General features: G+C 35.8%; 1 protein-coding gene across 1 annotated transcript in view; it reads left to right on the top strand.

Annotated features, from left to right (window-relative positions):
* Window positions 1-282: 282 nt before the first annotated feature.
* The window catches only part of Ns4 (Nucleostemin 4), a 76,806-nt gene continuing 51,731 nt past the window's right edge, over window positions 283-25,357 (top strand). Inside the window, exons 1-4 of the mRNA XM_089086694.1 lie at window positions 283-437; window positions 7,814-7,971; window positions 12,020-12,146; window positions 14,185-14,395. Coding sequence (XP_088942820.1) covers window positions 7,884-7,971; window positions 12,020-12,146; window positions 14,185-14,395 — 426 coding nt within the window. The 5' untranslated portion in view covers window positions 283-437; window positions 7,814-7,883. The remainder of the gene's footprint in view (window positions 438-7,813; window positions 7,972-12,019; window positions 12,147-14,184; window positions 14,396-25,357) is intronic.

Genomic DNA, 25,357 nt, shown 5'->3' with positions numbered 1-25,357 from the left:
ATGTTGTTCAGCGATTTTTTTGAACATTTAGGTGTAAAAAAACCTTTTGTTACAATTTTGTCAGGGTCGACCCACTTTTCTCCGTACTTTTACTGGACTAAGGTCACTGAATGTATTCAAGAGCAAAACTCTCCAAGATTTCCGTAAGAATTTAGTAAAAAAAACAAAGTACTTTTTTTTAACACTTATCTAAAAATATAATAGATATTTAAATAAAATAATGATTATGAACATCAATCGTGCAATCTTGATCAGTATCATGTTAGACTCATGTTACATCTCTGTCTATAAGGGATCAGAATTAGTTTAATTTTAATGTTCACTCATATAAGGCTCAGTGCTGAACACTGAGGTAATTGAACACATGCTGAACAATGGTAATTGAATGTTCAATAAAGCATCGACTTAAGATGCAATATTGAAAGACCCAAAAGATGGTGAGTATACATTTGATGTCCATAATATTGGTAATTGAATGTTCAATAAAGCATCCACTTAAGAGTGCTCTCCTAAAATATAATCATTGGGCTGCTCTAGCAAGTCTACACCAACTTCTTAGTACTCTGAATTGTTTTTTTTGGTTAGTACTTTTGTAAGCTCTGAACTTAACTTAATTGATTGCTCAAATGATGAAAGTTTTGTAATGCCAATTCTGTATTGACAACATGTAGCACCCAAATGTCCTGTGGAACTTGGTAGGTGTCTCTCTGTCTTGTTCACAAATAGTGATACTCTTCCAGCTGACATTAATACAATTTGTGAAGTCAAGCCTAAACAATCATCTATAAATTTAACTGATGTCAGATTGTGTTAAAAGGGTACAAGGCTTTTATCAACCTTAATAAAGATGAAGGTAGAGGTATTATAGTATATGTGAAAGACTATTTGGAAGTGAACCAAATTAAAGTAGCTTGCAATTTGCATGCTAATGGTTAAAAATTTGCATGCTAATTGGCATTGTGACTGTTGGATGTATTTATTGCAGCCCCAGATCACCTAGTAGAGATGACTCCTTGCTTGCTACTACAAGATCAATAAACCAACTAGTCATCTTTTCAAAGTATATGATAGTAACTGCAGACTTCAATTTACCAAATATCAAGTGGCTGAATGGTGGAGGTTTCCCTAAATCTGAGACAGAATATTTTCAAGATAATTCTCTCCGGAGGTGTTTACATGAAAATGATTTTTGTCAGGTGGTTAACTTACAAGATATCAAGCAAACCAGGAACCATCCCTTCTAGATTTACATAGATAATTTCAAAGACCAAACTGCTTTTCCATGACAATAAATAAAAAGTTCAAATAGGGATAAATCCTTTTGATAGACAGTGATCAATTTCACAAAAAATACTAGTTATTTTGGTCACATATGCAGTGACCATCATCAATAGTAATCATTGGTAGTAATACTGCTGACGACAGTCACTAAATATGTGACTGAAATATCTAGTATTTTTCATGAAATTTATCACTGTCTATTAGAAAAATTTATCCCTGTTTGAACTAATTGTTTATCCTCCTAGATTTACTTATAGTGGATGATATAGATGAAGCTTTATCAGTGTAAGATTTACCACCACTTGGGCATAGTGATCACATGTGTATCCTTAGCACACATTGTTTGCTTCCATCTAGAAAATATCAGTTTCTTAGAGAAGTGCAGTGGCATTGCTGGGGCGGGGGGGCAAGTGGGGCTTTTGTCCCCCACAATAATTTGGAAAAAAAACATAATTTATTAATTTGCTTTAAAACTGTTACTTGTTTTAAGTGTAAAATTTGCTCTTTACTTTGAGCAGATAATTTCTTTTTAAATTAATCCATGCTCGTTTTTAACATAAGAAAAACGAGGAAAATAGGGGTCTGATACGCTTCGTAATATGTTCGACATTAATATCTTTCCAAATATACTGCTTTTAAAACCGTATTATCAAGTAGAAATGTGACCCCAGATAATGGAAAGATGGCAAAATAGTCTCTGCTTACTTTTTTCCCCTGATATTTAAGGTGCTTTTACTTCCTAAAATCTATAAGTTCAAGATTAGATTCGGTTGTTTTAGAACTTTCAGAAGTGGAAATGAATGCACCCTCTACATCTGCAAGTAGTACAGAAATGGAATCATTGAAGAATGAGAAGGTAGATATACAGTGAAATATAATTTTCTGAATAAAAAGGAAATCATTGAAAAAGAAAATAAGATTAGTGCTTTTTATAATGATATTTATACCATAACTAGATAGGTCAAATTGGATATAGTTTGATCATGAAATTTCGTAGAGGGGTATCTGCTCCAGGAATCATTCAATTGTTTCAATTTTTATTTCCAGTATTTAATTAAAATTCTGATTCTCTTATTTGTCATTGAAATGCCTTATAAGTGCTGATAACATCCTATTTCTTACATTTTGGATTCATATACTAACCCACAAATGTAGGACTGCCTCTGTGACATACTATGCTGACTTCTCACTATTTTTGCTTTTCTTTCAGCTAGCTCCAAAAAAAATTGACATAAATGTGCTAAGAATTATGACCAAAATTAGTTGCATTTCACACAATGAATAAGCAGTACCAACCCATTCTCTTTTCCTATTGTTATCAGTTTTATGCAGCACTAGGAGACTAAGCTTTGCTTGTGAAGAGAATTATAGACATAAAGATGATATTCAGCATAACCCCCCTCCAGAAATGTACCCCTTCTATATCCTGATTTACACAAGAAACACTTTTGCATAATTTACATAGAATTGTTTTTTTTTTAAACAGATGCAAAGGGGAAGATAATTTTTAAACTCTAGGAGTGAATTTACCCTTCCAATTGGCATCCCTGGAAATTATTAATTATTTAAGGTTTCTGCTGCAATGATGCTGAGAATTGTTTAGATTTTCTGCATATTCTTTGTCAAACAATGCCCAACAGATAAGTTAATAAATCTAACTTTAACTTTTTTGAATAGGCCTACTATCAAATTTGAAATACTGCTGCTATTTAAATATGGGAAATATGTCACTAAATAATGTTGTGCAATCAGTGGTAATACTTTGGTTTATCCTGTATCTTTACTTAGACAGCACTATTGTACTGTCTATGATTTTTTGTTTTGGCTTTATATTGCCCACTGATATCAATGCTATTAATTAATGCAAATCAGCAAACAAATCAATTTAATGAGGAATCATAAATAATATTTCAATAAATCATGTAAATTAAAAGTTTAGCACAATAAATGAAATCTTACAGAGGCAAAATCCATTCAAAATTACAAACAAACAAATAACGCGATACCTGGGGCTATTAGAATAGAGCTTGGTTCAAATATGAGATTGAGCATCCTATGCTGGGCATGGGGGTTGGGGGAAGTGGAGGGAGTGGGTTATGTACTGCAGTATTAGTTGTGAATCTGGCTGAAAAAAGCTGAGCCTCTACAACATTTACCTTGGCTCACCCAAAAGCTTGTTTATGCTATACAACTGTCATCCGCAGCAGCTCCTTTCTGACATTCTTGTAAAAACCAAGAACCAGCACTTATATTTATGACTCTTCAATGTGTGTTTATTGTTTATAATGTAGTGCATAATGTGTTTAAATTCACTAAGTAGGCTATTGTGTTTGCTAAATAGTTACTTTTCTCCACTACTGCTTGAATAGCACCCACTTTTGCCCCCCCTCAATAAAAATACTGTAGCTATGCCCCTAGACAAGTGTTTGTGTAACCACTTCAAAGTAACTAAGGATTTAACAAGCTCTGACTGGTCATTCATTGAAAAACAAGATATTGTAAGTTTGTGGAGTAAAATGAGAACTTTATTGCTAGAAACATTTGAAAAACATAAAACAGTGAAACTCGTGGAAAAAATCCAAGAACACTTCCATTTTTCTCCAAAATATACAAAATATACAAGAAGCTATCAACAAAAAGAAGTGAACATGGACAATTTACAAAAACTTCTTATTCCCAGATAAACTGGAAAATTTCAAACAAGCCAGGAATCATCTCAGAAATATGATAAAAAAAGTAACTGCAGAATATGAAGATTTTTTGGCAACAGAGACAAAATATAATTCCAAAAATTTGAAAATGGGCATCACAGAAAAAACCTGATATACACTAAGTGACCCACTTAGCATCCCAAGGTCAGTTGATTACTAACCTTAAGAGCATAGCTAATTTACTAAGTGATCAGCTTAAGTCAGTATTCACAACCCCAGATGATACAAATCTGCCAGAAGAGCCTAATTACCAAATATATAGCCCTATGCCAACCCTCAGTCTTGATTGTGGGTTAGTTTATAAGCAGTTGAAAAAGCTGAATCAAAATAAGTCAACAGGTCCTGATGACATTTCTCCTAGACTTTTGAAAGAAGCATGTTCAGTTTTAGCTGAGCCACTAACTAAGCTATTCCAAAGTTCACTAGACACCTCAGTAGTACCAGATGACTGGAGAATGATACATGCTACACCTATTCCCAAAGGGAGTAATAAGGATGTGACTGAGAATTACAGATCAATTAGTATAACATCAGTGTGGGTAAAGTATTGAAAAGCCTTGTGAATTCAGCTGTAATTAAGCACCTTGATTATAATGAGCTACTTACCCCAAATCAGCATAGCTTTAGACAAAGAAAATCAACTGAAAATAACCTTCTAGATGCTTATGAATATGTAATTGAACTTACTGATAAAGTAAAGGATGTAAATGTTATGCTTCTTGACTTTGCCATGGCCTTTGATAAAGTGTGTCAGAGAAGACTGAAAGTAAAGTTGCAGGCTATTTGTATTAACTCAGTTGGAATCAACTGGATAATGGCCTTCCTGACAAACATGAAGCAAGTGGTCAAGGTTCATTGTGATGGAGGCCAGTCTTTCTTTTCTAAAATTGCAACAGTCAACAGTGGAGTTCCACAAGTTACTGTGCTTGGGCCAACATTCTTCAATATCTATATTAATGATGCCTCACATATAGACTTAAATAAACTGAGCCTTTATGCTGACGACTCTAAAATAATTGGCCCAATAAATGAGACACGACCTCACAAGCTGGTATTAACTCTCTAAATGGGCAGAGAGTTGGCACCTTGAACTAAACATCAGAAAATCCAGAACTATCCATTTTGGAAAAAAATAACCCTGGTCATGTATACAATTTAGGTTCAAATAATGCACAAAAATATATATTTTACTCATATGAGACACAAGAAAAATGTTCTGAATTTTATATCTTTGTCAATTTGTAAGCTTTTAAAGACCTGTAGGCTAAATCCATTTTTTAAACTTAGGAGAAAAACTTTGATATAAGTTAAAACTCTGTTACAGTCTTGAACCTTTGAAAAATAATAATCATAGTCTAATCAGCAAACAAGAGACTTGAAAAGGTTCCTATTTCTTTTAATATCTTAAAGATTAGTGTTTAAATGCTGATCCCTTCCACTTCCTCCACAAGTATTTTTTTCACCTCTATCTTTTTAGAAGACTTGTGGTCATCTGCAGATTAAAGGGCACAGACCCTTTAGATTGGGATTGGTGTAGCAGAGAAGCACAAATATCAAGAATAGCAGTCTTAATTAATTCATAAAATATATTAAAATGCTAATTTTGATTCCACTTCAACCCAAGAATGCTCATTCAATCTACGTCTCAAAAGCTTAAGTATTTAACAGAGAAACAATTTGAACAAGAATCAGGATTATTCAATTAAGAATTAGATGAATCAGGCTGCAAAAGCGTCAACAAGACAGAAAAGTGGTCTGAAATATTGCTAGCTATCACTGACTTACAGTGAAGAGGAATGAAAGAAAAAATGTTGTCAATGAGAGTTGCTGTTGATTCAGTGACTTGTGGGTATAGACGTCATAGGAGGCATTACACCTGAAAGCATAATAGAAAGAAAATCCAGCGACGTGGAAAAACCTATCAATCAAATTTGAGGTGGAATTTTTCATAATCACTCTCTTGCACTATTGATGGTGAATCACATCTACAACCTCATTAAGTTGCTGCAGGAAAGACAGAACAGATCCACAATGAGAGTAATAAATAATCCCAAATTACCACCTTTTGACCTGCTAAGAGGACTCAATAAAAAAAGGTTCAAAAATCCCATCCAAACTTTGTAATAAATTTTTATGAATAGAAAAAACTAGTTTGTCAGAAACATATAAAGCAAGACCTCCCTTAATTTTAAATTTCTAATTCATATGTTCCATCTGAAAACTAGGCAAATTTAAAATCATATCTTTATGGTAATCAAGAAAAGTTTCACATAGACCAACCACAACCAGCAGGGAATTATTAAAAAAGAACTAAAAATGATCAGAAGATGAGAGCAGACCCTGTATATTCTTAATTACTATCAATACAAGGGAAAACATTTTAAATTGGGATTTTTTCTTTATTTCCAACTGAATTATTTAAAATAAAATCTAAATTATAAGGATTACTCTCAAGAAGCTGGACCTGATCAGTAAAAGGGGTAGCCCTACAAAAATCAGACCCTTTTATCATTTCTACTTTTCAACAAGTCATCCTGGTTTGGTCTCCCGCGCCATCTGGTCCAACACCACAGCAGCAACTGGATAAAAAATAGATAATATGAAGTACTGGGAAAAAAATAAATAAGTGAAGAACTGAGATGAATAAAGAACTGATGGCAACCAATTTAGATTTACTATTTAAAAAACCTTACTTTGCCACTTTTCTTTTTTTCCCGTTTTTTTTAAATTGTTTAGAAAAATCAGTGGCCCAACAAAACAAGTCCATCAGAACCACGTCTGATTTTATTTTGCTATTTTAATTTTTTTTTAAGTTTTGCTGCATTATTTTAAGTTTTAAATTGTCTTTTTCTTTTTGTGTATTTTTTTCAAGCTAAGTATTTACATTAGAGAAGGCTAAATTCACCCAACTACTATACTTACAGCTCTAATTTTCAAGCTTCAAACTGGACGTGTAACAGTAGAAAAAGCGTTTTTCAAGCTGAGCTTTGAGGATATCCCACGCTGCCCAAATTTTCTAAAAGTTACAAACACCAGACACTTAATAGTGAACTGCAAGAACTTGAATTATCAAAGAAAATCATTCTTTTTTATTTATTGATTCCCTCCTCCCCCCCCCCCAAAAAAAAAAGAAAGAGTAGGCACAGAGTGCTTGCCTAAGTAAGAAGCCTGACAGATCGAAAATTTGAGTCAAATTGAATAAATCGTTATATAAAACAAATAGGGATGTTTGGGAGATTCTATGTTGATAAATCTTTTGGTTTACTATTTGCAGTGGATGTTTGTTTAATTTTTGTCTTTTAGGATCAATATAAAAGAAGTTCCCCTACTGATTGGATTTCCTATCAGTAGTTAAAAAACTCTTCTGTTGCTTTGAATTTGTTTTTACTCATTTTCTGCTCGATTTTATGTTCCAGTTCCAAAAATTTGTAGTAGGGTATATGAACTATCAATAAGTCCTTTCACCCCTTTGATTCTCCAAAAAGTGCCATCACATATTTAGAAATCCATTGTCCTCAACTGTAACCAAGTCTTCTTATCCACTAAAACGAACCAATCATCCCAATTAAACTTCTCAATTCTGTTGATGGGTTGTGGGAAATGCGGGTACTTGAGTTACCTTTCCCCAGAAATTTAAGACCTACAGGCCAGCCGGTACCAATACGGCTCTTCATGCTCAATCCTGCTCTCTTTTGCACTCTCCAGAATAAATGATGAATAGCCTTCTTCTTCTTTATGTGTAGTAGTTTTTTTCGATTTTTAAATTTGTTTAAAATTTGTCTGTATGCTCGAAGATGCACTAAGTATAATTTTATTTGCAGGTCATAAAAGCAGAACACGGGAAACAAATTTCTTAACCGAACAAACTTCCTTTCATCCATTAGTTGATTGATGCCTCAATCAAAGAGAGGCATGCCATTTAGTGGCAAAAGGAAAAAGGAACAACTACAGGCTAAGAGGCAGCAAAAAAATCAACAAAGTAGGCCTTTTTTTGCAGTTTTGTTTTAGCTTGGAAGGTTGTTGAGCTTAAGTGAATGATGTTCTTGCAAATGGGTTTTCTGTGCAAAATCAGGCCTATGATTTTTTTTTTTAAACTAAGACATCTATAGACCTGTGTTTACATAATCTTTAAAGTTCATAAGACAAAAAAAATAAAAATATTATTTTTTGTCCCCTTGTTAATTGTTTTTTCGGTTTTTGAACAGAACCACATTTTCGTCAGTTTTGTTGCATTGGACCATGAAAATAAAGAAGCAAAACTAATTAGTTAAATATGCCAATGTTTTTCCTCTTCAAAAAATTAAGAATTAAAAATCCTTGGGTTCACAAAGACAACAGCCTCCTTAAAAGAAAATTTACCCCTTCTTCAGCTGTTTGTTGCCCTATTCTTAACTTATTTTTTGGCTGATTGTAAGCTAGTTTCTGAACTTATTGAAAGTTTCATAACTGCATATGGACGTTATTTTCATTTAGAAGATAATTCCTGATTTTTTTCCTTCTTTTGTTTACTGTAAATATGGTTATGAAAAATCCTGCGTTTCAAATACGAACAATCGGGTGTCATTTTCTCTGTCCTTTTTAATTTAAAGCACCATATAAGAATTAAGTGGTGGATGTAGAAGTTTGAAACATCTTCATGGGTTGCATATCCATTCCTGAAAGTTTCAGCTTGATACACAAGGATTTTCAACTCAAAATAAGGCCCAGTAAAGTGCTTTAGATTTTTTTTTTCAACAATAAGGCTGGCATAGACCCTTCATCAGGTCCATTAAAGCTCTGTATAACTGTTGGAAGACTGAATATACACGTTTCAGAACAGCTTCATATACCAATTTCTGAAAGTTTTGGCTTGACATAAAATAGTGTGTTGTTTGTTGTACTTAATACAAGTTGAATTGCAACAAAGCTATATTGAATGCACTTCTAAACTTTAATGTAAAAGCCTAACATAGTCACATGTTTCAAGTAACAATGTTCTAATTTCACAACTGTGACCAGTCAGCTTGTTATTCGCCACCATCAGCTGAAGTCTCAAGCTTTTACTTTCCGACTAAAAGTAGGGTATCTACTGCTCATGAACCAATACTAGCAATCAATAAATAAGGTGAAATTCGAGTCACCCTGAGTGAGAAGAGAATGGAACTTGAAAATATCTTCTTGGGCACCAGTGTGGGTTGTACATCAATTCTCAACAAACTTCCAAGACAACAGGGCTAATTCTGAAGTTTGTTTAGACAATTCATGATAATTAGGGGAAGTTGTCATTTCGGAATCTAACAAAGACAGGAGGATTACTCTAACAGTAGTATCAACATTAGCCTAAGGAGCTTAGACGTGTGACATAATTAGTTTAGTTGTTATGAAGTACTTAACTCATGTTAAGAGTCTGTTCTTCAAAAAAGGATTCATGGATTTCTGCTAATTTTTGTGGAGATGTCACCAACCAATCCTTTTTTTTTCAAATAGGTGCCAAGGGACTACCAACTGACTGCTTTTCTTTACCAATAAGGTACGTAATGTCTTATTGTTTCAATTTGCTATGACCATTTTAGTCACCAACTACGACAAGATTTTGGCAGGTGTGTAGAGCAACATACCTGCTTTGGGTCTTATGTTTAATGACAAGCACAAGTAATTCAAAACTTGTATGCTACGATGGAAAGTTCCTATGAAGTCTGTTAAATATCCAATAATTTTCCAGAAAATAGAATTTTTTTTTTTTAGAATACTGAATAGTTTAAACAAGAGCAAAACAAGACTCCTCTGACTAAAAAAAAACAAACTTTTAGGGATCATGTAATGTCCATCTTGTTTAAAACAGGATATTAGCTCCTAGGGAATTGAGTTCTCAAACTCTGTATCTGTTCTTGGGAATAATTCTGCCAAGTGTATCTGGAAGTTCGTTGTTTTTTTTTTTAAATCTATTATTAGTATTTTTATTCTTGATTTAATTGTTTTTATGAATTTAAAAAAAACAACAACTGAGGAACGAAATTAAACACTAAAACAAGCAGATTTAAAGCCATTTAATACGTCATAAAACGAGCTGAAGTTAGGATGCATGAAGAAATAAATGGCAGGTTTTAGGACAATGCCCCATTTTTGTTAGTGTTGTGACTTTGAACCGTAAAAACGAATAAGCAAAAACCAATTAGTTACACTTGACAGTGTATTTCACAGTAAAAATTGAAGCATTAATAATCCGTTAATTCCCAAAGACGGGTTCACCTTCAGGAAAGCTCCACCTTCTTTAGATGTTTGATCCAATGTGATAATAGCTGATTTTTATGTTTAATTTTCATCTATGTTTATTTTCACTTTTTGTTTATTATGGTGCCCACAATTACCAAAATATGCATAGTTATGTATTATATGGATGATCTGCATAACCTTTTTAATGAAAATCACATTTTAATTTTCTCAATTTTGTAGAACATATAGACAAAAAAGAAAAGATAACGAGAAAGTTTATGAAGACAGTGAATTCACTCTGTTTAAAAAAAAATGCTCGTTATCTTCTCTTGTTTTGTGTGATAGAAAGGCAGTGTGGTTTTCTTTAGTATTTATATAAGATATATGGTTGTGTAAGTTTCCATTTAAACCTTATAAACTGTCTGATTTCATTTTCTCTCTAAATGGTACTTTAAAACTGCGCTCAAACAGCACAAATTGAAGTTTTGAAAGCTTTATAGATTTCAAATTGTGTTAATTTTTCGTTTTATGACTGAAATAGAATTACAAGGAAAATAGTGTCAAGAAAGTGTCCTTTTAAGATAAACGACGACCTTTTAAGATAAGTGTTTTTCCTCAGAAATTGTTATATTTTCCCCTACAGGCTTGATTTTTATTTTTATTTTTTGCTTGTTAATAACCAGAAAAATGTGTTGTATCTCAATGAAACTCAGTCAGAGATAACGAATAATGGGCTATTTCTGACTTTTCAAATCGAGACCAAGTCAACCTCAGTAGGGGAAGACGTAGTGCGACCCTAATCTATTCTTGTCGAGACATTTTTCGGAAGGGGTTACGTGAACTCAATAAGACTGTGTTGGTAATAAAATATAGTTTCCTAATTGTGTATTGGGAGTTTGGGTCCATTTTGTACTCTATTGAAGGTTGGAGTCTCTCAACCAAGACTTTTACGTGAAGGGGTCTCCAGATCTTTACGAAAGCTTATAGGAACTGAGCGGTACTGTTGTAGCTGTGCCTTTTGTGGACAACGTACTAATTCAATATTTTTAGGGAAGAGCCTCTTAAATTCTTATCATCATGACATCATGGTAGAAAGGGTTATTGGATCTGAACTGAAACTTGGTCGGAACTATGAGTACGTATCCTAGTTGTAGTAGCCTACCTTCTCGAGCTCTATACCAAGTTTTATCTTCGCGTGAGAAGAGGGTTTGACAAGCCCAAAGGGTCGATCAAATTTATACCAAACTTGGCCAGAAATAACTTTTGACTTCCTAATTTGAATTCTCAAACTTAGGGACCAATTCGATCCCTGGGAAGAAGGATGGCTGATTAGATGGGAGAAAGTATTTTTGCAATTTCCATTATCATTTCTGACTATCTCAAGTTCTATTTCCTCGTAAAAAGTAAATATGAATATATATATCATAAGTTTTAGCCCTTGGGTATTTTTGGATGTTCTCCACGATAACGATTACTAGAAAAAAATAATGCAGTTTTAGGTCGCATTTTTTTTAGGACATTCTTATGAAGTTTTTTATTTGGTCCCTTGGGACAATCTGGGGTTATAGGTGGAAGAGGAACACCCCTATCTTTCCTTCCTATTAGGTATGGCTCTGCCAAGAGAGTCAGTATAATTTAGCGCTGAAGTGTTTTTCACTGTATTTTTTCATGTTAACTCTGTTCTGATCTCTTGACTTGTCTCTTTTATTGGTTTGCATTTCAAGATTATTGTTCATAATGAATACCCTCTCTAATTGTATAACTGACATATTGACCGTTGAATTTATTGCCTACAATTTTTTGGCGTGTATCTTGTATCTACTTTTTTTTTCTAGACCTTCAAGGAAGTACGTCGAATAAGGCAGACGGCCATTCCCAGATTAAAACTGATGCAGTGACGGGGATTGTTTTGAACATAGATAGCGTTTCTATTCATGAGCAAAAAAAGGATTATCGAAATAAGTAAGTTCATTCCTAAGCCAGCTTTTGAACTAGCCGGCACAACTATTTGAGTAATGGTAAAGCATTAAAAGTCGATAATAACTTGTAGAATGCATGTGATGGTGAGGTACAAAATGGATACAGAGTTGAATAATAACTAGTATACTTGCTGTTTGTTTTGTTTTTGTCTTTCCCTATTTTGGCTTATTTAAACTTTTTTGAAGCTTTTTAAAGACTGAAGGAATTGAAAGACTATTGTTTGTGTTACTTTGCTGTGCAGTGATTTATGCACCCCCTTCCTGTAGGTACTATACTATCTCACATAGCTTTTATAAACCAAACTCTTTCAGTGCTATAATATATTGCCAATGCAATTGGCATTTTAGCCCAAAATATAGTTACCTCCTATTGTCAAGCAGTTCGTGGTAACGAACTGTAACTAAGGAGCAATTCGACCAAATAGTATCTGTAAGTCTGAAAAATGGAATGTTGATAGCAATAGATAAATCAAATAAATAAATCAAAAGAATTGAATTTTTTAATTTGATCCCAAACATATAAAATTCATTAAGTTTAATGTTACCCATCAAAACTTACGAGCCTGAACTAGCTTGACTTTCCTTGCTTGATTTGAAATACGGTCATAAGTTAAATAAAAAACAAGATATTTTGCACTGAAAGTAAGGAGAAACATTAAAACTTAATATTAACAGAAATTATTTGGCATGTGAGGGGGGCTGCTCCTTCCTCAACCCTCGCTCTTTACGCTTAAGTTTGACTTATTGTCACAATTCTTAAAGAAAGATTGCTCAAACACAACGATCGTCAAATTTGAATGAAATGTATTTTTGAAGAACTTCAAGACTTTAGCGTAAAGAGTGAGGATTGAGGAAGGGCCAATCTCCTTTATTTACCGGATAATCTGTGTTCATTTTAAGTTTTATTATTGCTCCATACTTTCAGCTGAAAAAACTTGTTTTTTTGTTTTATTTTTCTTACAGATCCACCTAAACAAGCTGTCGGCAAAAGATGAAGCATGATTTAAAAAGGTATAACATCTTATGAAAGATGGCTTAAGTTGGAGTAAAAAGAACATGGCAAGATAGATCAGCCTTTTTCGAATTTTCACTTTACTATGTATTGTTGACTTTCGGCTGGGAAAGCTTTCACATTTTTATATTTTAATCTTTAGTATTGTCTCAAGGCCAGCAATAATGAATTGTTTTTGAACCAATTGCGATTTTCTTCCCACCCTCCTCCCTGTTTAGAGGAAAATAAATTTTAAAATAAATTAAAGAAAAAAAAGAAACAAACAATAATAGTGATTGAAAGGGCAAACATTTAGGTTTTTTAGTCAGCTTATGGTTTACCTTATCAAAAATACTAACAGGTATAAATGGTTAGTATCTTTCATCAAAAATGAAAGAGCAATGACGTGTTGGACATCAAAGCCCAGAGCTAAGATCGAGTTTACTCGTAAAAAAAAGGGAAAGAAAAAAAAGTTTTTGGTATTGAGATAGAATGCAAATATACTTCAATTTTTTTTTATGGATAACAAACAAGAGTCATAATTAATAAACTTTGGCTAACCAAATACTAACGCTCCATAATCAAAATTTTAAACTTAAATTTAAAATATGAAATTAATTATAAGCAGATAGATAAATCGTATCAATCAGTATGAACTATCTTACTGAGCACTCCATTATGTAAATGCTGGTACTCCAGGTCTCTTTATACACCAAAGTTTTGCAAATTTTGTGGTGAAATCTCTGACCTAGTGCGTTCAAGAATGTGTGAACTCGTATGTAGGATAGACAATCACTTTATGGGCAGTTTTTCCCTGAATATTCTTACGAATGTACTTCAATGACGGGAATGAATTTTTTTACGGATTTTCTGAAGCTGATATTTATGCTTATTGCTGAAGATTTTTTTCACATAGCTCAATTAATTTCTCGGTAAAAATATTGAAGAAAGTTTTTACCTCGAACTCAGCCAAAATTAAGAGCTTATTTAAAGAACTCAATATACTAGTTAAGTAATATTTATATTGCAGATACGTGCTAAAATTTCAAACAGAAACAAAAGAGGAGCTAGAAACAAGAAAAAAAGAATCCTTTGAGCCAGTGATACCCCAGCCAGATAATGATTTAGAAAGAGGCTGTGACGAGTTTTTCCCGGAAAGCATATCATTCCCCAAACGTCCTAGCTGGGATCCCAACGATAATGAAGCTGCTTTTGATGCCAAGGAAAATAGATACTTCTTTGTAAGAGGGTATTCTAATCTACTTAATACACATATAATTTAGTAGACGCATGCTTCTTCATTTGAAAGCCGTTTGCTACCTGTAGTTTTATTTCCTTTTTTGTATTTTGTGCTACAAGAGCTGAGTTGATCCTTAAGTTTGTATGATTATTGCAAAATCCTCTAATTACGGTTGTCACAATGACAAGAAAAAAAATGCAATTGAATTACAAATAGTTGTGTGTTCTGGAAGCCACTCATCCAAGTAAACTCCTCACCAAAGAGAATGGGAAGCTTATAAGGGTCTTGGGCGATTTAACATCGGAAGATAGGGACTAAAAACCACCAGTGCCATGGTCAGTCTAGTGTTTGTCAACATCATTGAAAACGTAGGTATTTCAAAGAAAAAAGGATAATTCATATGATTAATGTGCAATTTTGTAGGATTGAAATTGAAATTTCTCTGTAATTGATAATTAATCTTTATATGCTTTTGTTTTCAAGAATTATTTTTTGCCAAAATCCTGTCTGTGCGAATAAGGCCCAGATTAGATTAAAAACCTTAATAGGCTAAGTGGGCTAATTGAATTTAGGCTGGTAGTTCTTCTGGTGACAAAACCCTGCTTCCTTTACCCTCCCTTACATTGTAAAGGATTGGGAAAGACAAGTATGTAAGAGTTTAGGATAGGGTAAAAAAAAAGTAAAATTATCCACTGCTAGATAGTGCTGGTGATTTTTTCTTCTAAGACTAGCGTCAGCTCCTACTCTTCTGAGCTTCTCTTTCTCTTTTCTCCGCCCTAGGACACGCTTGAAAATATTCTGTAGATGCATTTTGTGAGCACATCCCGTGCACTGACGAAAAACTTGATTTTATTAGTTTAACGTTGGCTATTATGAAACAGAGTTAAAAATACGAAATGCAAAATGGTTGTGTTTTTTAAAAACGTGAAATAATATGAAAGGTTAAAGGAGGGCAATTGTCAAACTAGTGGTGATTCATCAAGAGTGAATCTTGGTAGTTAAATAAAAGAATTTTAACTGCTAAAATTAACTTAAAAAGCATCATGGTTCTATCTTTTAATTACCTAAAAAATAATTAAATGCACATTACATTTAAAAGCCATAAAGCTCGTTGAACAAGTGATTGTTCAACTCTCCTTCACTTTTAGTGGTTTTGCTGTATTTACCAGGATTCAAATCTGAATTATGTGAATTGCTATTTAAACCTTGATTAACCTCAAACTCTGACTTTTGTATTTAGAAAAAAACTGGCACTTATCCACTCTTACAAATAAAGTTTTGGTTTCATCAAATGTAAATTCAGTGACAATCAAATACTAAATGCACCGGATTGTAGAAAGGCTATTAAAAAAACAGGACATTTTCTTTTAAAAAATTATAGGTATATTTGATAGGTAGACAAATTTATTGTTTTTTGTTGCTTGGTTTAGTCCGCTTATTGGTTTAACCCGCTACATAGCTTGTTTAAAAACAGGTACTGAAATTACTTCACTGGAAACAGAAAGAGAGAACCATGGCAAGATTAGATATACGTAATAAGTGATCTATGCTTAAACTAGTTGAACACACTCATTATATCCAACTTTCTTCTACATAGCTTTTCTAAAAACAGATACTGAAGTGACTGCACTGGAAACAGAAAGAGACAACCACAACAAGATTAGATATGCATAATAGGTGATCTATGCTTAAACTAGTTCAACACGCTCAATTATATCCAACTTTCTTCTGAGCATCACATTTCAATAGTCAGTTTCCCTAAGGGGTTGTTTTCGGGAGGGGAACCTGACAAATTTGGGGGTAGTGGAACTACTTAAAATAGTAAACTTCCAAACACCTTATGTTTTATTAGTATCTACAACTTTACTGAACACTTTAATAGATTTCAATCATTGCGCTGTAGGGTAAAAATGCAAAAGTAAAGTTGTTTTTTTGTGCATGCTCTGAGAACATCATTTTTAGTAAGATCATTCTTTTTAATAAAATAAAGATTTTACTAGTCGCAGTTGGGAAAACAGTAAAACTAGTTTACTTCCCATAGTAGCGAAATGCTTGTAGGCATGAATACATAATAAGCTGGAGGTAATAGGCTTGGGATCGCTTTTGGAGGATTTTGACTCTTACTGATAGAAGAGTATCACCAAGTGTGGAAAACTATGTTGTGGCCAAGATGGGCCCAGGATTGCACAAAGCCTCCCTTCATACTGGAGGTCCAAGGGAATTCTTTCTGCCTGGTTCTAAGCCGTCTTAAGTGTTTTGTGTAGACTTGAGAAGATGTGTTTTTCTCCTTCCTGAACTGATTTTAGACCTGTTATTTTTCCTGAGGCCAAAATAGTTTTGATCGTTTAAATAATATGAAAATTACAACTTGGAATATTAGAACTTAAAAAAAAAAATATTGTACTGACATTTTGACTGACGAATGAAGATGTTTTGATCTGGCCTTGTTACAAGTTTCAGAAAGTCACATCCCAAGGGTAGTTAAAATGAAATTAGGTGATATAAAAATTGTTTACTCAGGCAAGAAGGATGGGGTGCATAGACATGGAGTAGGGCCCATGATGAATAAGGAAGCTGCTAAGTCCTGTTTATTCTAGGAAGGTATTAATAAAAGAATTCTAATCGCTCATTTTACAACTAAAAAGGGCAAGGGTATCAGTTACAGTAGTATATGCCCTTCTAGGACCGACTGACGGAAATAGTAGTAATTCTGATGAGTTTTACTTGTAGCTACAGGAGCAAATATGCAGGATCTCAGATAGAAATATGATCTTTTTACTAGGATATTTTAACGTCCAGGTCGATAGAAATAGGGATAGATGGTATCCTAACCTAGGTAAATTAGGTGCTTGAAAAGAAAACAGTAATGGTTGCAGACTGCTGCAATTTTGTAGGTATAACAATCTAGTTATAACCTATACAGTATTTGATCATACAATGGCCGATAAGTTAGCATGGTAATCAACTGACGGTAAGACGGCCAACCTTATTATGTTATTGTAAACAGAAGACTGGCAGGATCCATATATAGTCTAGGAAATCAGAGGCAACGCTAAAGGCCATACGGCTCCAATGTTTTATTATTTATTTATTATTTTTTTTTTCAGAGGCACTATATATGGAAGGGGTCGTCGTATGAACTTCAAAGGAGGCTCATTCTATTAGAAATCGAGAGTTCTAGTGCCCCTTTTAAGGGTTAAAAGGAATTGGAAGGCAACTAACACCCCTTCGACGCCCACCAATTCCGCAAACACATTCAATAAAAATATTGAGATAGACATTTTGTTCACCATAGTTGATTTCCAGATAGAAATTATGTTTTTGAGCAGGACACTCCCCCACAGCCCTCATGGCAAGGGTTGTAAGTTATGCCCGGGGGGCATATAAGGTTTTTATAGAAAGCTGTGTAGTAGAAACTTCAAAAAGGACTCATTTGCTTGGAAATTCAAAGGGCTAGTGCCCTTTTTAATAGTCAAAAGTGATTAGAGGGCAACTAACCCGCTCTCACGCCCACCTTGTCCCCAAACACATCCAATCAAAATTTTGATATAGCTATTTGCTCAACGGAGTTGAAAATTCTGACGGGTTTGAAGAAAAAGAGCGTGGGGGAGGGGCTAGTTTAACTCTCTTGACTCTTAAAAAGTGAACTAGAACTTTCACTTTCCAATCAAATGAGCCCTCTATGAAGTTTATACAAGCATAACTTTCATAAGAACCATACTTGCCCTTAGGGCATAACTTAGAACGCATTCCCCTGTGCCCTGGGGGATTTTATTGACACAGGATTTTTTCTTATCCGGCCTTTGAACTATTTTTAACAAGATGTCTGTCTCAAAATTTTCATCAGATGGGTTTTGAAAAAAGAAGGCGGGGGGGGAGGGGGGCTAGCTGCTCTCGGATATCTTTTGACTATTAAAAAAAGAGCTTGAATTTTCAATATCCAATCAAATGAGCCCTCTCTGAATTTTATACGAGCATCTCTTTCATACGAACCATATATACCCCAGGGCATAACTTACAACGCCTGCCCCCGGGCCCTGGGGGGCTGTGAAGACACCTGAGTTTTGTTATCTGACTTTTGAAATTTTTTTAAATTAATGGCTGTCTCAAAATTTTTATTGGATGCATTTGGGGAAAGAGAGGCGTGGGGGGGGGGAGCAAGTTGCCCTCCAATCTCTTTTGACTCAAAAGCTTAACTAGAACTTTCAATTTCCAATCAAATGAGCAATCTCTGAATTTTTTGCGAGCATCCCTTCAATACGAACCATATATTCCCCTAGGGCATAACTTACAGCCCCTACCCTCGGGCCCTGGGGGGGGGGGGCTCGGTTGACCCCTGAGTATTCGTTATACTGTATTTGAACTATTTAAAAAAAAGACTATCTAAAACTTCTTATGGGATGGGTTTGAGGAAAAAAAGAGCATGACGGGGGGGAGGGGGCTAGGTGCCCTCCAATATCTTTTGACTCTTAAAAAGTGAACTAGAACTTTCAATTTCCAATCAAATGATCCCTATTTGAAGTTAATACGAGCATTGCTTCCATAAGACCCATATATGCCCCCAGGGCGTAACTTACAACGCCTGCCCCCGGGCCCTGGTGGGATGTGTCAACACCGGAATTTTTGTTATATTATCTTTGGATTATTTTTTAACAAAATAGCTATCTTAAAATTTTTATTGGCTGCATTTGGGAAATAGGGTTTGGGGGGGGGGGGAAGCTGGTTACCCTCCAATATCTTTCGACGCTTAAAAAGTGATCTAGAACTTTCTATTTCTAATCAAAAGAGCCCTCTCTGAAGTTTATACGAGCATTCCTTCCATAAGAACCATATATGCCCCTAGGGCATAACTTATAACCCTTCCCGCTGAAGACTGTGGGGGAAGTGTCCTGCTCAAACATATGATTTCCAGAACTTTAAACTACGTTGAACATAATGGCTATATCAAAATTTTGATTGGATGTGTTTGCGGAAATGGTGGGCGTAAAAGGGGTGTCAGTTGCCTTAGAATCACATTCGACTATTAAAAAGGGAACCATCCCTTTAAATTTCCAATCGAATGAGCCCTTTCTGAAGTTTCTACGACAACGTTGTCTATACAAAACCTTATATGCCCCAGGGCATAACTTACAACTCTTGCCCTGAGGGCTGAGGAGGAGTGGTCATCCTCAAAGACCTAATTTCCAGAACATAAAATTAAGTTATATAAAATGGATGTCTCAAAATTTTAATTTGGTGTGTTTGGGAAAAAGTTGGGCGTGAGAGGGGGGTTTGTTGCCCTCCAATTACTTTTGAATTTTCAAAAGGACACTAGCCCTTTGAATTTCCAATTGAATGAGCCTTTTTTGAAGTTCCTACGACAACGCCTTCTATAAAAACCTTATATGCCCCCAGGGTATAACTAAAAACCCTTGCCTTGAGGGTTGTGGGGGAGTATCCTTCTCAAGACATATTTTCTATGTGGAAATCAACTACGCTGAACAAAATGGCTATCTCAAAATTTTGATTGGATGTCTTTGGGGGAATGATGGTCGTGGGGGGGGGGGGGGCTAGCCCCCAATCACTTTCAACTATTGAAAATGGCACTAGCCCTTTGAATTTCCAATTGAATGAGCCCTTATTGAAGTTTCTACGACAACGCCTTCTATAAAAACCTTAAATGCCCCCAGGCCAAAACTTAAAACCCTTGCGCTGAGGGTTGTGGGGGAGTGTCCTCCTCAAGAACGTATTTTCTATGTAGAAGTCAACTACGCTGAACAAAATGGCTATCTCAAAATGTTGATTGTATGTGTTTGGAGAAATGATGGGCGTGGGGGGTATAATTGCCCTCCAATCACTTTCAACTATTGAAAAGGGAACTAGCTCTTTGAATTTCCAATCGAATGAGCCTTTTTTGAAGTTTTTATGAAAACGCCTTTTATAAAAGCCTTATATGCCCCCAGGGCATAACTTAAAACCCTTGCCCCGAGGGTTATGGGGAAGCGTCCTCTTCAAAAATATATTTTCTATCCGGAAATCAACTACACTGAACAAAATGGCTATCTCAAAATTTTGATTGGATGTGTTTGGGGGAATGATGGGCATGGGGGGGGCTAGTTGCCTTCCAATGACTTTTGACTTTTAAAAAGGGCACTAGAACTCTCGATTTCCAAACGAATGAACCCACTGTGAAGTTTCTACGACGACCCCTTCCATATGAAGTGGCTCTGGGGAAAAAAAAATCAATAAATCAATAAAAAATAATGATAAAACATTGGAGCCGTATGGCCTTTACTATAGGCAACGCTATAGCGTTGCCTCTGATTTATTATTCTTTTTTCCCAGAGGCATTTCATATGAAAGGGGTCGTCGTAGAAACTTCAAAGGGGGCCAATTCGATTGGAAATCGAGAGTTCTAGTGCCCTTTTTAAGGGTCAAAAGTGATCGAAAGGCAACCAACACCCCTTCCACGCCCATCAGTTCCCCAAAACCATCCAATCAAAATTTTGAGATCGCCATTTTGTTCAGCGTAGTTGATTTCCAAATAGCAATTTTTCTTTCGATGAGGACAATCCCTCACAGACCTCTGGACTCGAGTTGTTATTTCAACGTGGGAGTTCTTTCACGAACTTATTGGAATCACATTCATAAGAAATGCCAAGAAGGATTTTTCTATAAGGAGTACAAGGAGCTAATACGCCTTCTAGCATTCAGATGTGATTGGAAGCCAAGTAACCCCTCTCTCACGCCCACCTTTCCCCAAACACATCCAATCAAAATTTTGAGATAGCCATTTTGTTCAACGAAGTTGAAAATTCAGGAAATTAGGTCTTTGAGGATAACAACCCTCCCCCCACAGCCCTCAGGGCAAGGGTTGTTAGTTATGCCCTGGTGGCATGTAAGGTTTATATAGAAAGAAGTTCTGTCGTAGAAACTTCAGAAAGGGCTCATTCGATTGGAAATTTGCATGGCTAGTTGCCTTTTTAATAGTCGGAAGAGATTGGAAGGCAACCAACACCCCTTCCACGTCCACCATTTACCTAAACACATCCAGTCAAAATTTTGTTATAGCCATTTTATTCAACGTAGTTGAAAGTTCTGGAAATTATATGTTTGAGCAGGACACTCCCCAAAGTCTTCAGGGCAATGGTTATAAGTTATGGCCTGGGGGCATATACGATTCTTATGGAAGGAATGCTTGCATAAACTTCAGTGAGGGCTCATTTGATTGGAAATCAAAAGTTCTAGGTCACTTTTTAAGCGTCAAAAGATATCGGGGGGTAACCAGCTCCCCCCCCCAAACCCTTTTTTCTCAAATGCATCCCATAAAAGTTTTGAGATAGGTATTTTGTTAAAAATAGTTTTAAGATCACATAACAAAATTCCGGTGTCGAAACGTCCCCAGGGCCTGGGGGAAGGCGTTGTAAGTTATGCCCTGGGGGCCTATACAGGTCATATGGAAGGAATGCTCGTATTAACTTCAAAGAGGACTCATTTGATGGGAAATTAAAAGTTCTAGTTCTCTTTTTAAGAGTCAAAAGAGATTGGAGGGAACCTAGCCTCCCCCCACTCCACGCCCTTTTCCTCAAACCCATCCGATAAGAACTTTGAGATATCCTTATTTTTTAAATAGTTCAAAGACCAAACAACGAAAACTTTGGGGTTGACACCCCCCCCGGGCCCGAGGGCAGGTGTTGTAAGTTATGCCTTGGGGGAATATATGGCTCTTATTGATGCTCGTAAAAACTTCAAAGGGGGCTCATTTGATTGGAAATTGAAAATTTTAGTTCAGTTTTTGAGAGTCAAAAGAGATTGGAGGGCCCTCCACGCCCCCTATCCCCAAATGCATCCAATACAAATTTTAAGATAGCCATTAAGTTAAAAATTGCTCAAAAGTCAGGTAACAAAAACTCAGGTGTCGTCACAATCCCCCAGGGCCCGGGGGCAGGCGTTGTAAGTTGTGTCTTAGGGCATATATGTTTCTTATAAAAGGGATGCTCGTATAAACCCCAGAGAGGGCTCATTTGATTGGAAATTGAAAGTTTGAGCTCACCTTTTAATAGTCAAAAGAGGTCCGAAGGCAGCTAGGCCCCCCACGCCTTCTTTTTCCGAACCAATCTGGTGAACATTTTGAAATAGACATTTTGTTGGAAATAGTTCACGGGTCAGATAAGAAAAACTCCGGTGTCAATACAAACCCCTCAGGGCCCAGGGGAAGGCGTTCTAAATTATGCCCTAAGGGCTTGTATGCTTCTTATGAAAGAGATGCTTGTATAAACTTCATAGAGGGCTCATTTTATTGGAAATTGAGAGTTCTCTTCCACTTTTTAAGAGTCGAGAGAGTTAAGGGCAACTAGCCCCCTCTCCCTTTTCCCCCAAACCCATCCGCTACAAATTTTGAGATAGCCATATTTTGGGAAATTGTTCAAAAATTACATAACAAAACTCCCCCCAAGGCCCGGGGGATAGGCTTTGTAAGTGTTGTCTTGGGGGCGTATATTGTTCTTATGAAAGGGATGCTCGTATAAACTTCAGAGAGGGCTCATTCGGTTGGAAATTGAAAGTTCTAGTTCACTGTTTAAGATTCAAAAGATATCCAAGGGCAACTAGCCCCCCCCTCCACATACCCTTTTTTCCCAAAGTCCATCCGATAAAATTTTTATCATAGCCATTTCATTAACAAATAGTTCAAAGGTCAGATAAGTAACATTCCTGTGTCGACGCAACCCACCCAGGGCCCGGAGGCAGGCGTTATGAGTAATGCTCTAGGGGCATATATATAATTCTTATGTAAGGGATGCTCGTATAAACTTCGGAGAGGGCTTATTTAATTGGAAATTGAAAGTTCTTGTTCACTTTTTGAGAGTCAAAAGAGATCGGAGGGCAACTAGCCCCCCCCCCCCTCCATGCTCTAAATGCATCAGAAAAATTTTTGAGATAACATTTTGTTGAAAATAGTTCAAAGTTCAGGTAACAAAAAACTCCGGTGTCGACACAGCCCCCCCCCCCAGGGCCCGGGGGTAGGTGTTGTAAGTTATGCCCCGGGGGTATATATGGTTGTTATGGAAGGGATGCTCGTATAAACTTCATAGAGGGCTCATTTGTTTGGAAATTGAAAGTTTTAATTAATTTTTTAAGAGTCAAGTGATTTGAGCGCAGCTAGCCTCCCCCACACTCCATTTATTTTTTTTCCCAGTGGCAATTCATATAGAAGGGGTTCTCGTATAAACTTCAATGGGGGCTCGTTCGATTGGAAATCGAGAGTTCTAGTGTCCTTTTTAAGAGTCAAAAGTGATCGGAGGGCAACTAGCCCCCCATGCCCTTTTCTCCCAAATACAAATACCCAATATTGAGAGAAGAAGGTGATACCCAAACTCTTGTTCGTAGTGATTTTTGTTCGTTTCAAGCTTGATTTGTATATTCAGTTTAAATTTCACCCGTTTTAAGATTTATTTATTAATTTACACTTATGTCTATTGTATTTTTGTTTGCATTGATTGTTTATTTAATTTCTGTTCGTTTTCTTTATACTTCAATAGGAGTTTTTTTTCGTTTTATACTTTATTTTCATATTCAATCTCAGCATTACTTGCTTTAAGATCTTTTTGTTCATTTATATTATTGCTTGTTGGATGTTTTTTGCTATGATTGTTCATTTATTTTCTGATCGTTTGGGTTCCATTTATTCTTTAATAGTAATTTCTTGTCGTTTTTAATTTTAATTTTAAAATTTATTTGATGAGAAGAACTTAAGTTTAAAATGACCTTTAATTTTCTTTTAAAAACTTAGTATTGGGAAAGTTTTTTTTTAATTAATTGTAAATAAAAGGGGTCAACCTAAAAAAGTTGCTATGCAAATAGTTCTTTCACTACCTCTCCATATTTGCTTTGTCTATCGTCTTAACTCTGTGCAACAGTGACCAGCCTTTGAAACATCAAAGCAGGGTTAACGGTAGGCAGTTCTACTGCTGACTTCAGGTTACTTTGCACTCTCATAGTAATAGCAGTTGCTTTCTTCTTGAAAGTGTAAATGTTTGTATATTTTCCAGTCATATCATTCATGATTTTCCCAGCTATTGGTATAGGCTCGTCTACCTACGTCCACCTGCTCATTTGAAAATCCAGGAGAAAACGGACAACCTTTTCAACATCTTTAAAGTCACGATCTATTCTTGTCGGCCCAGCGTCTTTGGACTGCTCTCTAATCTCAAATGTTACGCCCGTGAGTTCTTGGAGTGCAGAGCTGACAGCAGCCCGCGGAGGAGTGGATAAAAGCCATATTGTCCGCTGAAACTCGCTCATACCGTGTGTACGTGTTATACCTCCACTAGTTTTTAGAGAGCACATTAATACTTGTTCTGTGACCAGGTCAGGGAAAAGACCAGCCTAAAATTTGTCGGAGCGCCGTATCACCAAATTGCCGTCTTCAAATTCGTTGAACACCTGAAGATTTGTTTCTTTAAGGTCGGCCATTTTCTGGAGATAAATTCTGTAGGACTTTGCGTACAGGTGAGGGTTGGAAGATGCGAAGAACCAAAGCGTCTGTTCACTAGTGTAGAGTTGAAGGTTCCTGTTGCCTGTTCTTTCTACTACAATTTAAGACTTCCGTAAATTAACAGCATTCATATAAACATCAATCCAGAGCTTCGAAGTCCGTGATGTCCGCGATAGGCTTTGAGGGACTCGAGCTTGCTTGCAAACGCGTTAATGGACGGCTCTTGCTCCTTAACTTCAGTGCATCCTTCTAAGATACCGACAAATGCTGAGTGAAAAGCTTAAAGCTCGCCTGAACTGTTGCAAAGATCGACTTAATTGAAATTCACTGTTGGGACAACATTGTATATTTCTGCCGCTTTTAAGGTATTCAGGGCCCAATCAACAATGACGTGAGCTCTGATAGCCAGAGGATACGCTTTTCCTAACCAGCATCAGTTAGAAAGTAGAATTTTCAGACAAAGAATCGGAGACGCGACAATCCTTCGAA

Source organism: Artemia sp. Qi Xiang Cuo, chromosome 1 (assembly GCF_049724085.1).
Source record: "Artemia sp. Qi Xiang Cuo chromosome 1, ASM4972408v1, whole genome shotgun sequence".
Taxonomy (NCBI): Eukaryota; Metazoa; Arthropoda; class Branchiopoda; order Anostraca; family Artemiidae; genus Artemia; species Artemia sp. Qi Xiang Cuo.
The sequence above is the reverse complement of the archived record's forward strand: the minus strand, read 5'-3'. Positions and strand labels throughout refer to the sequence as shown.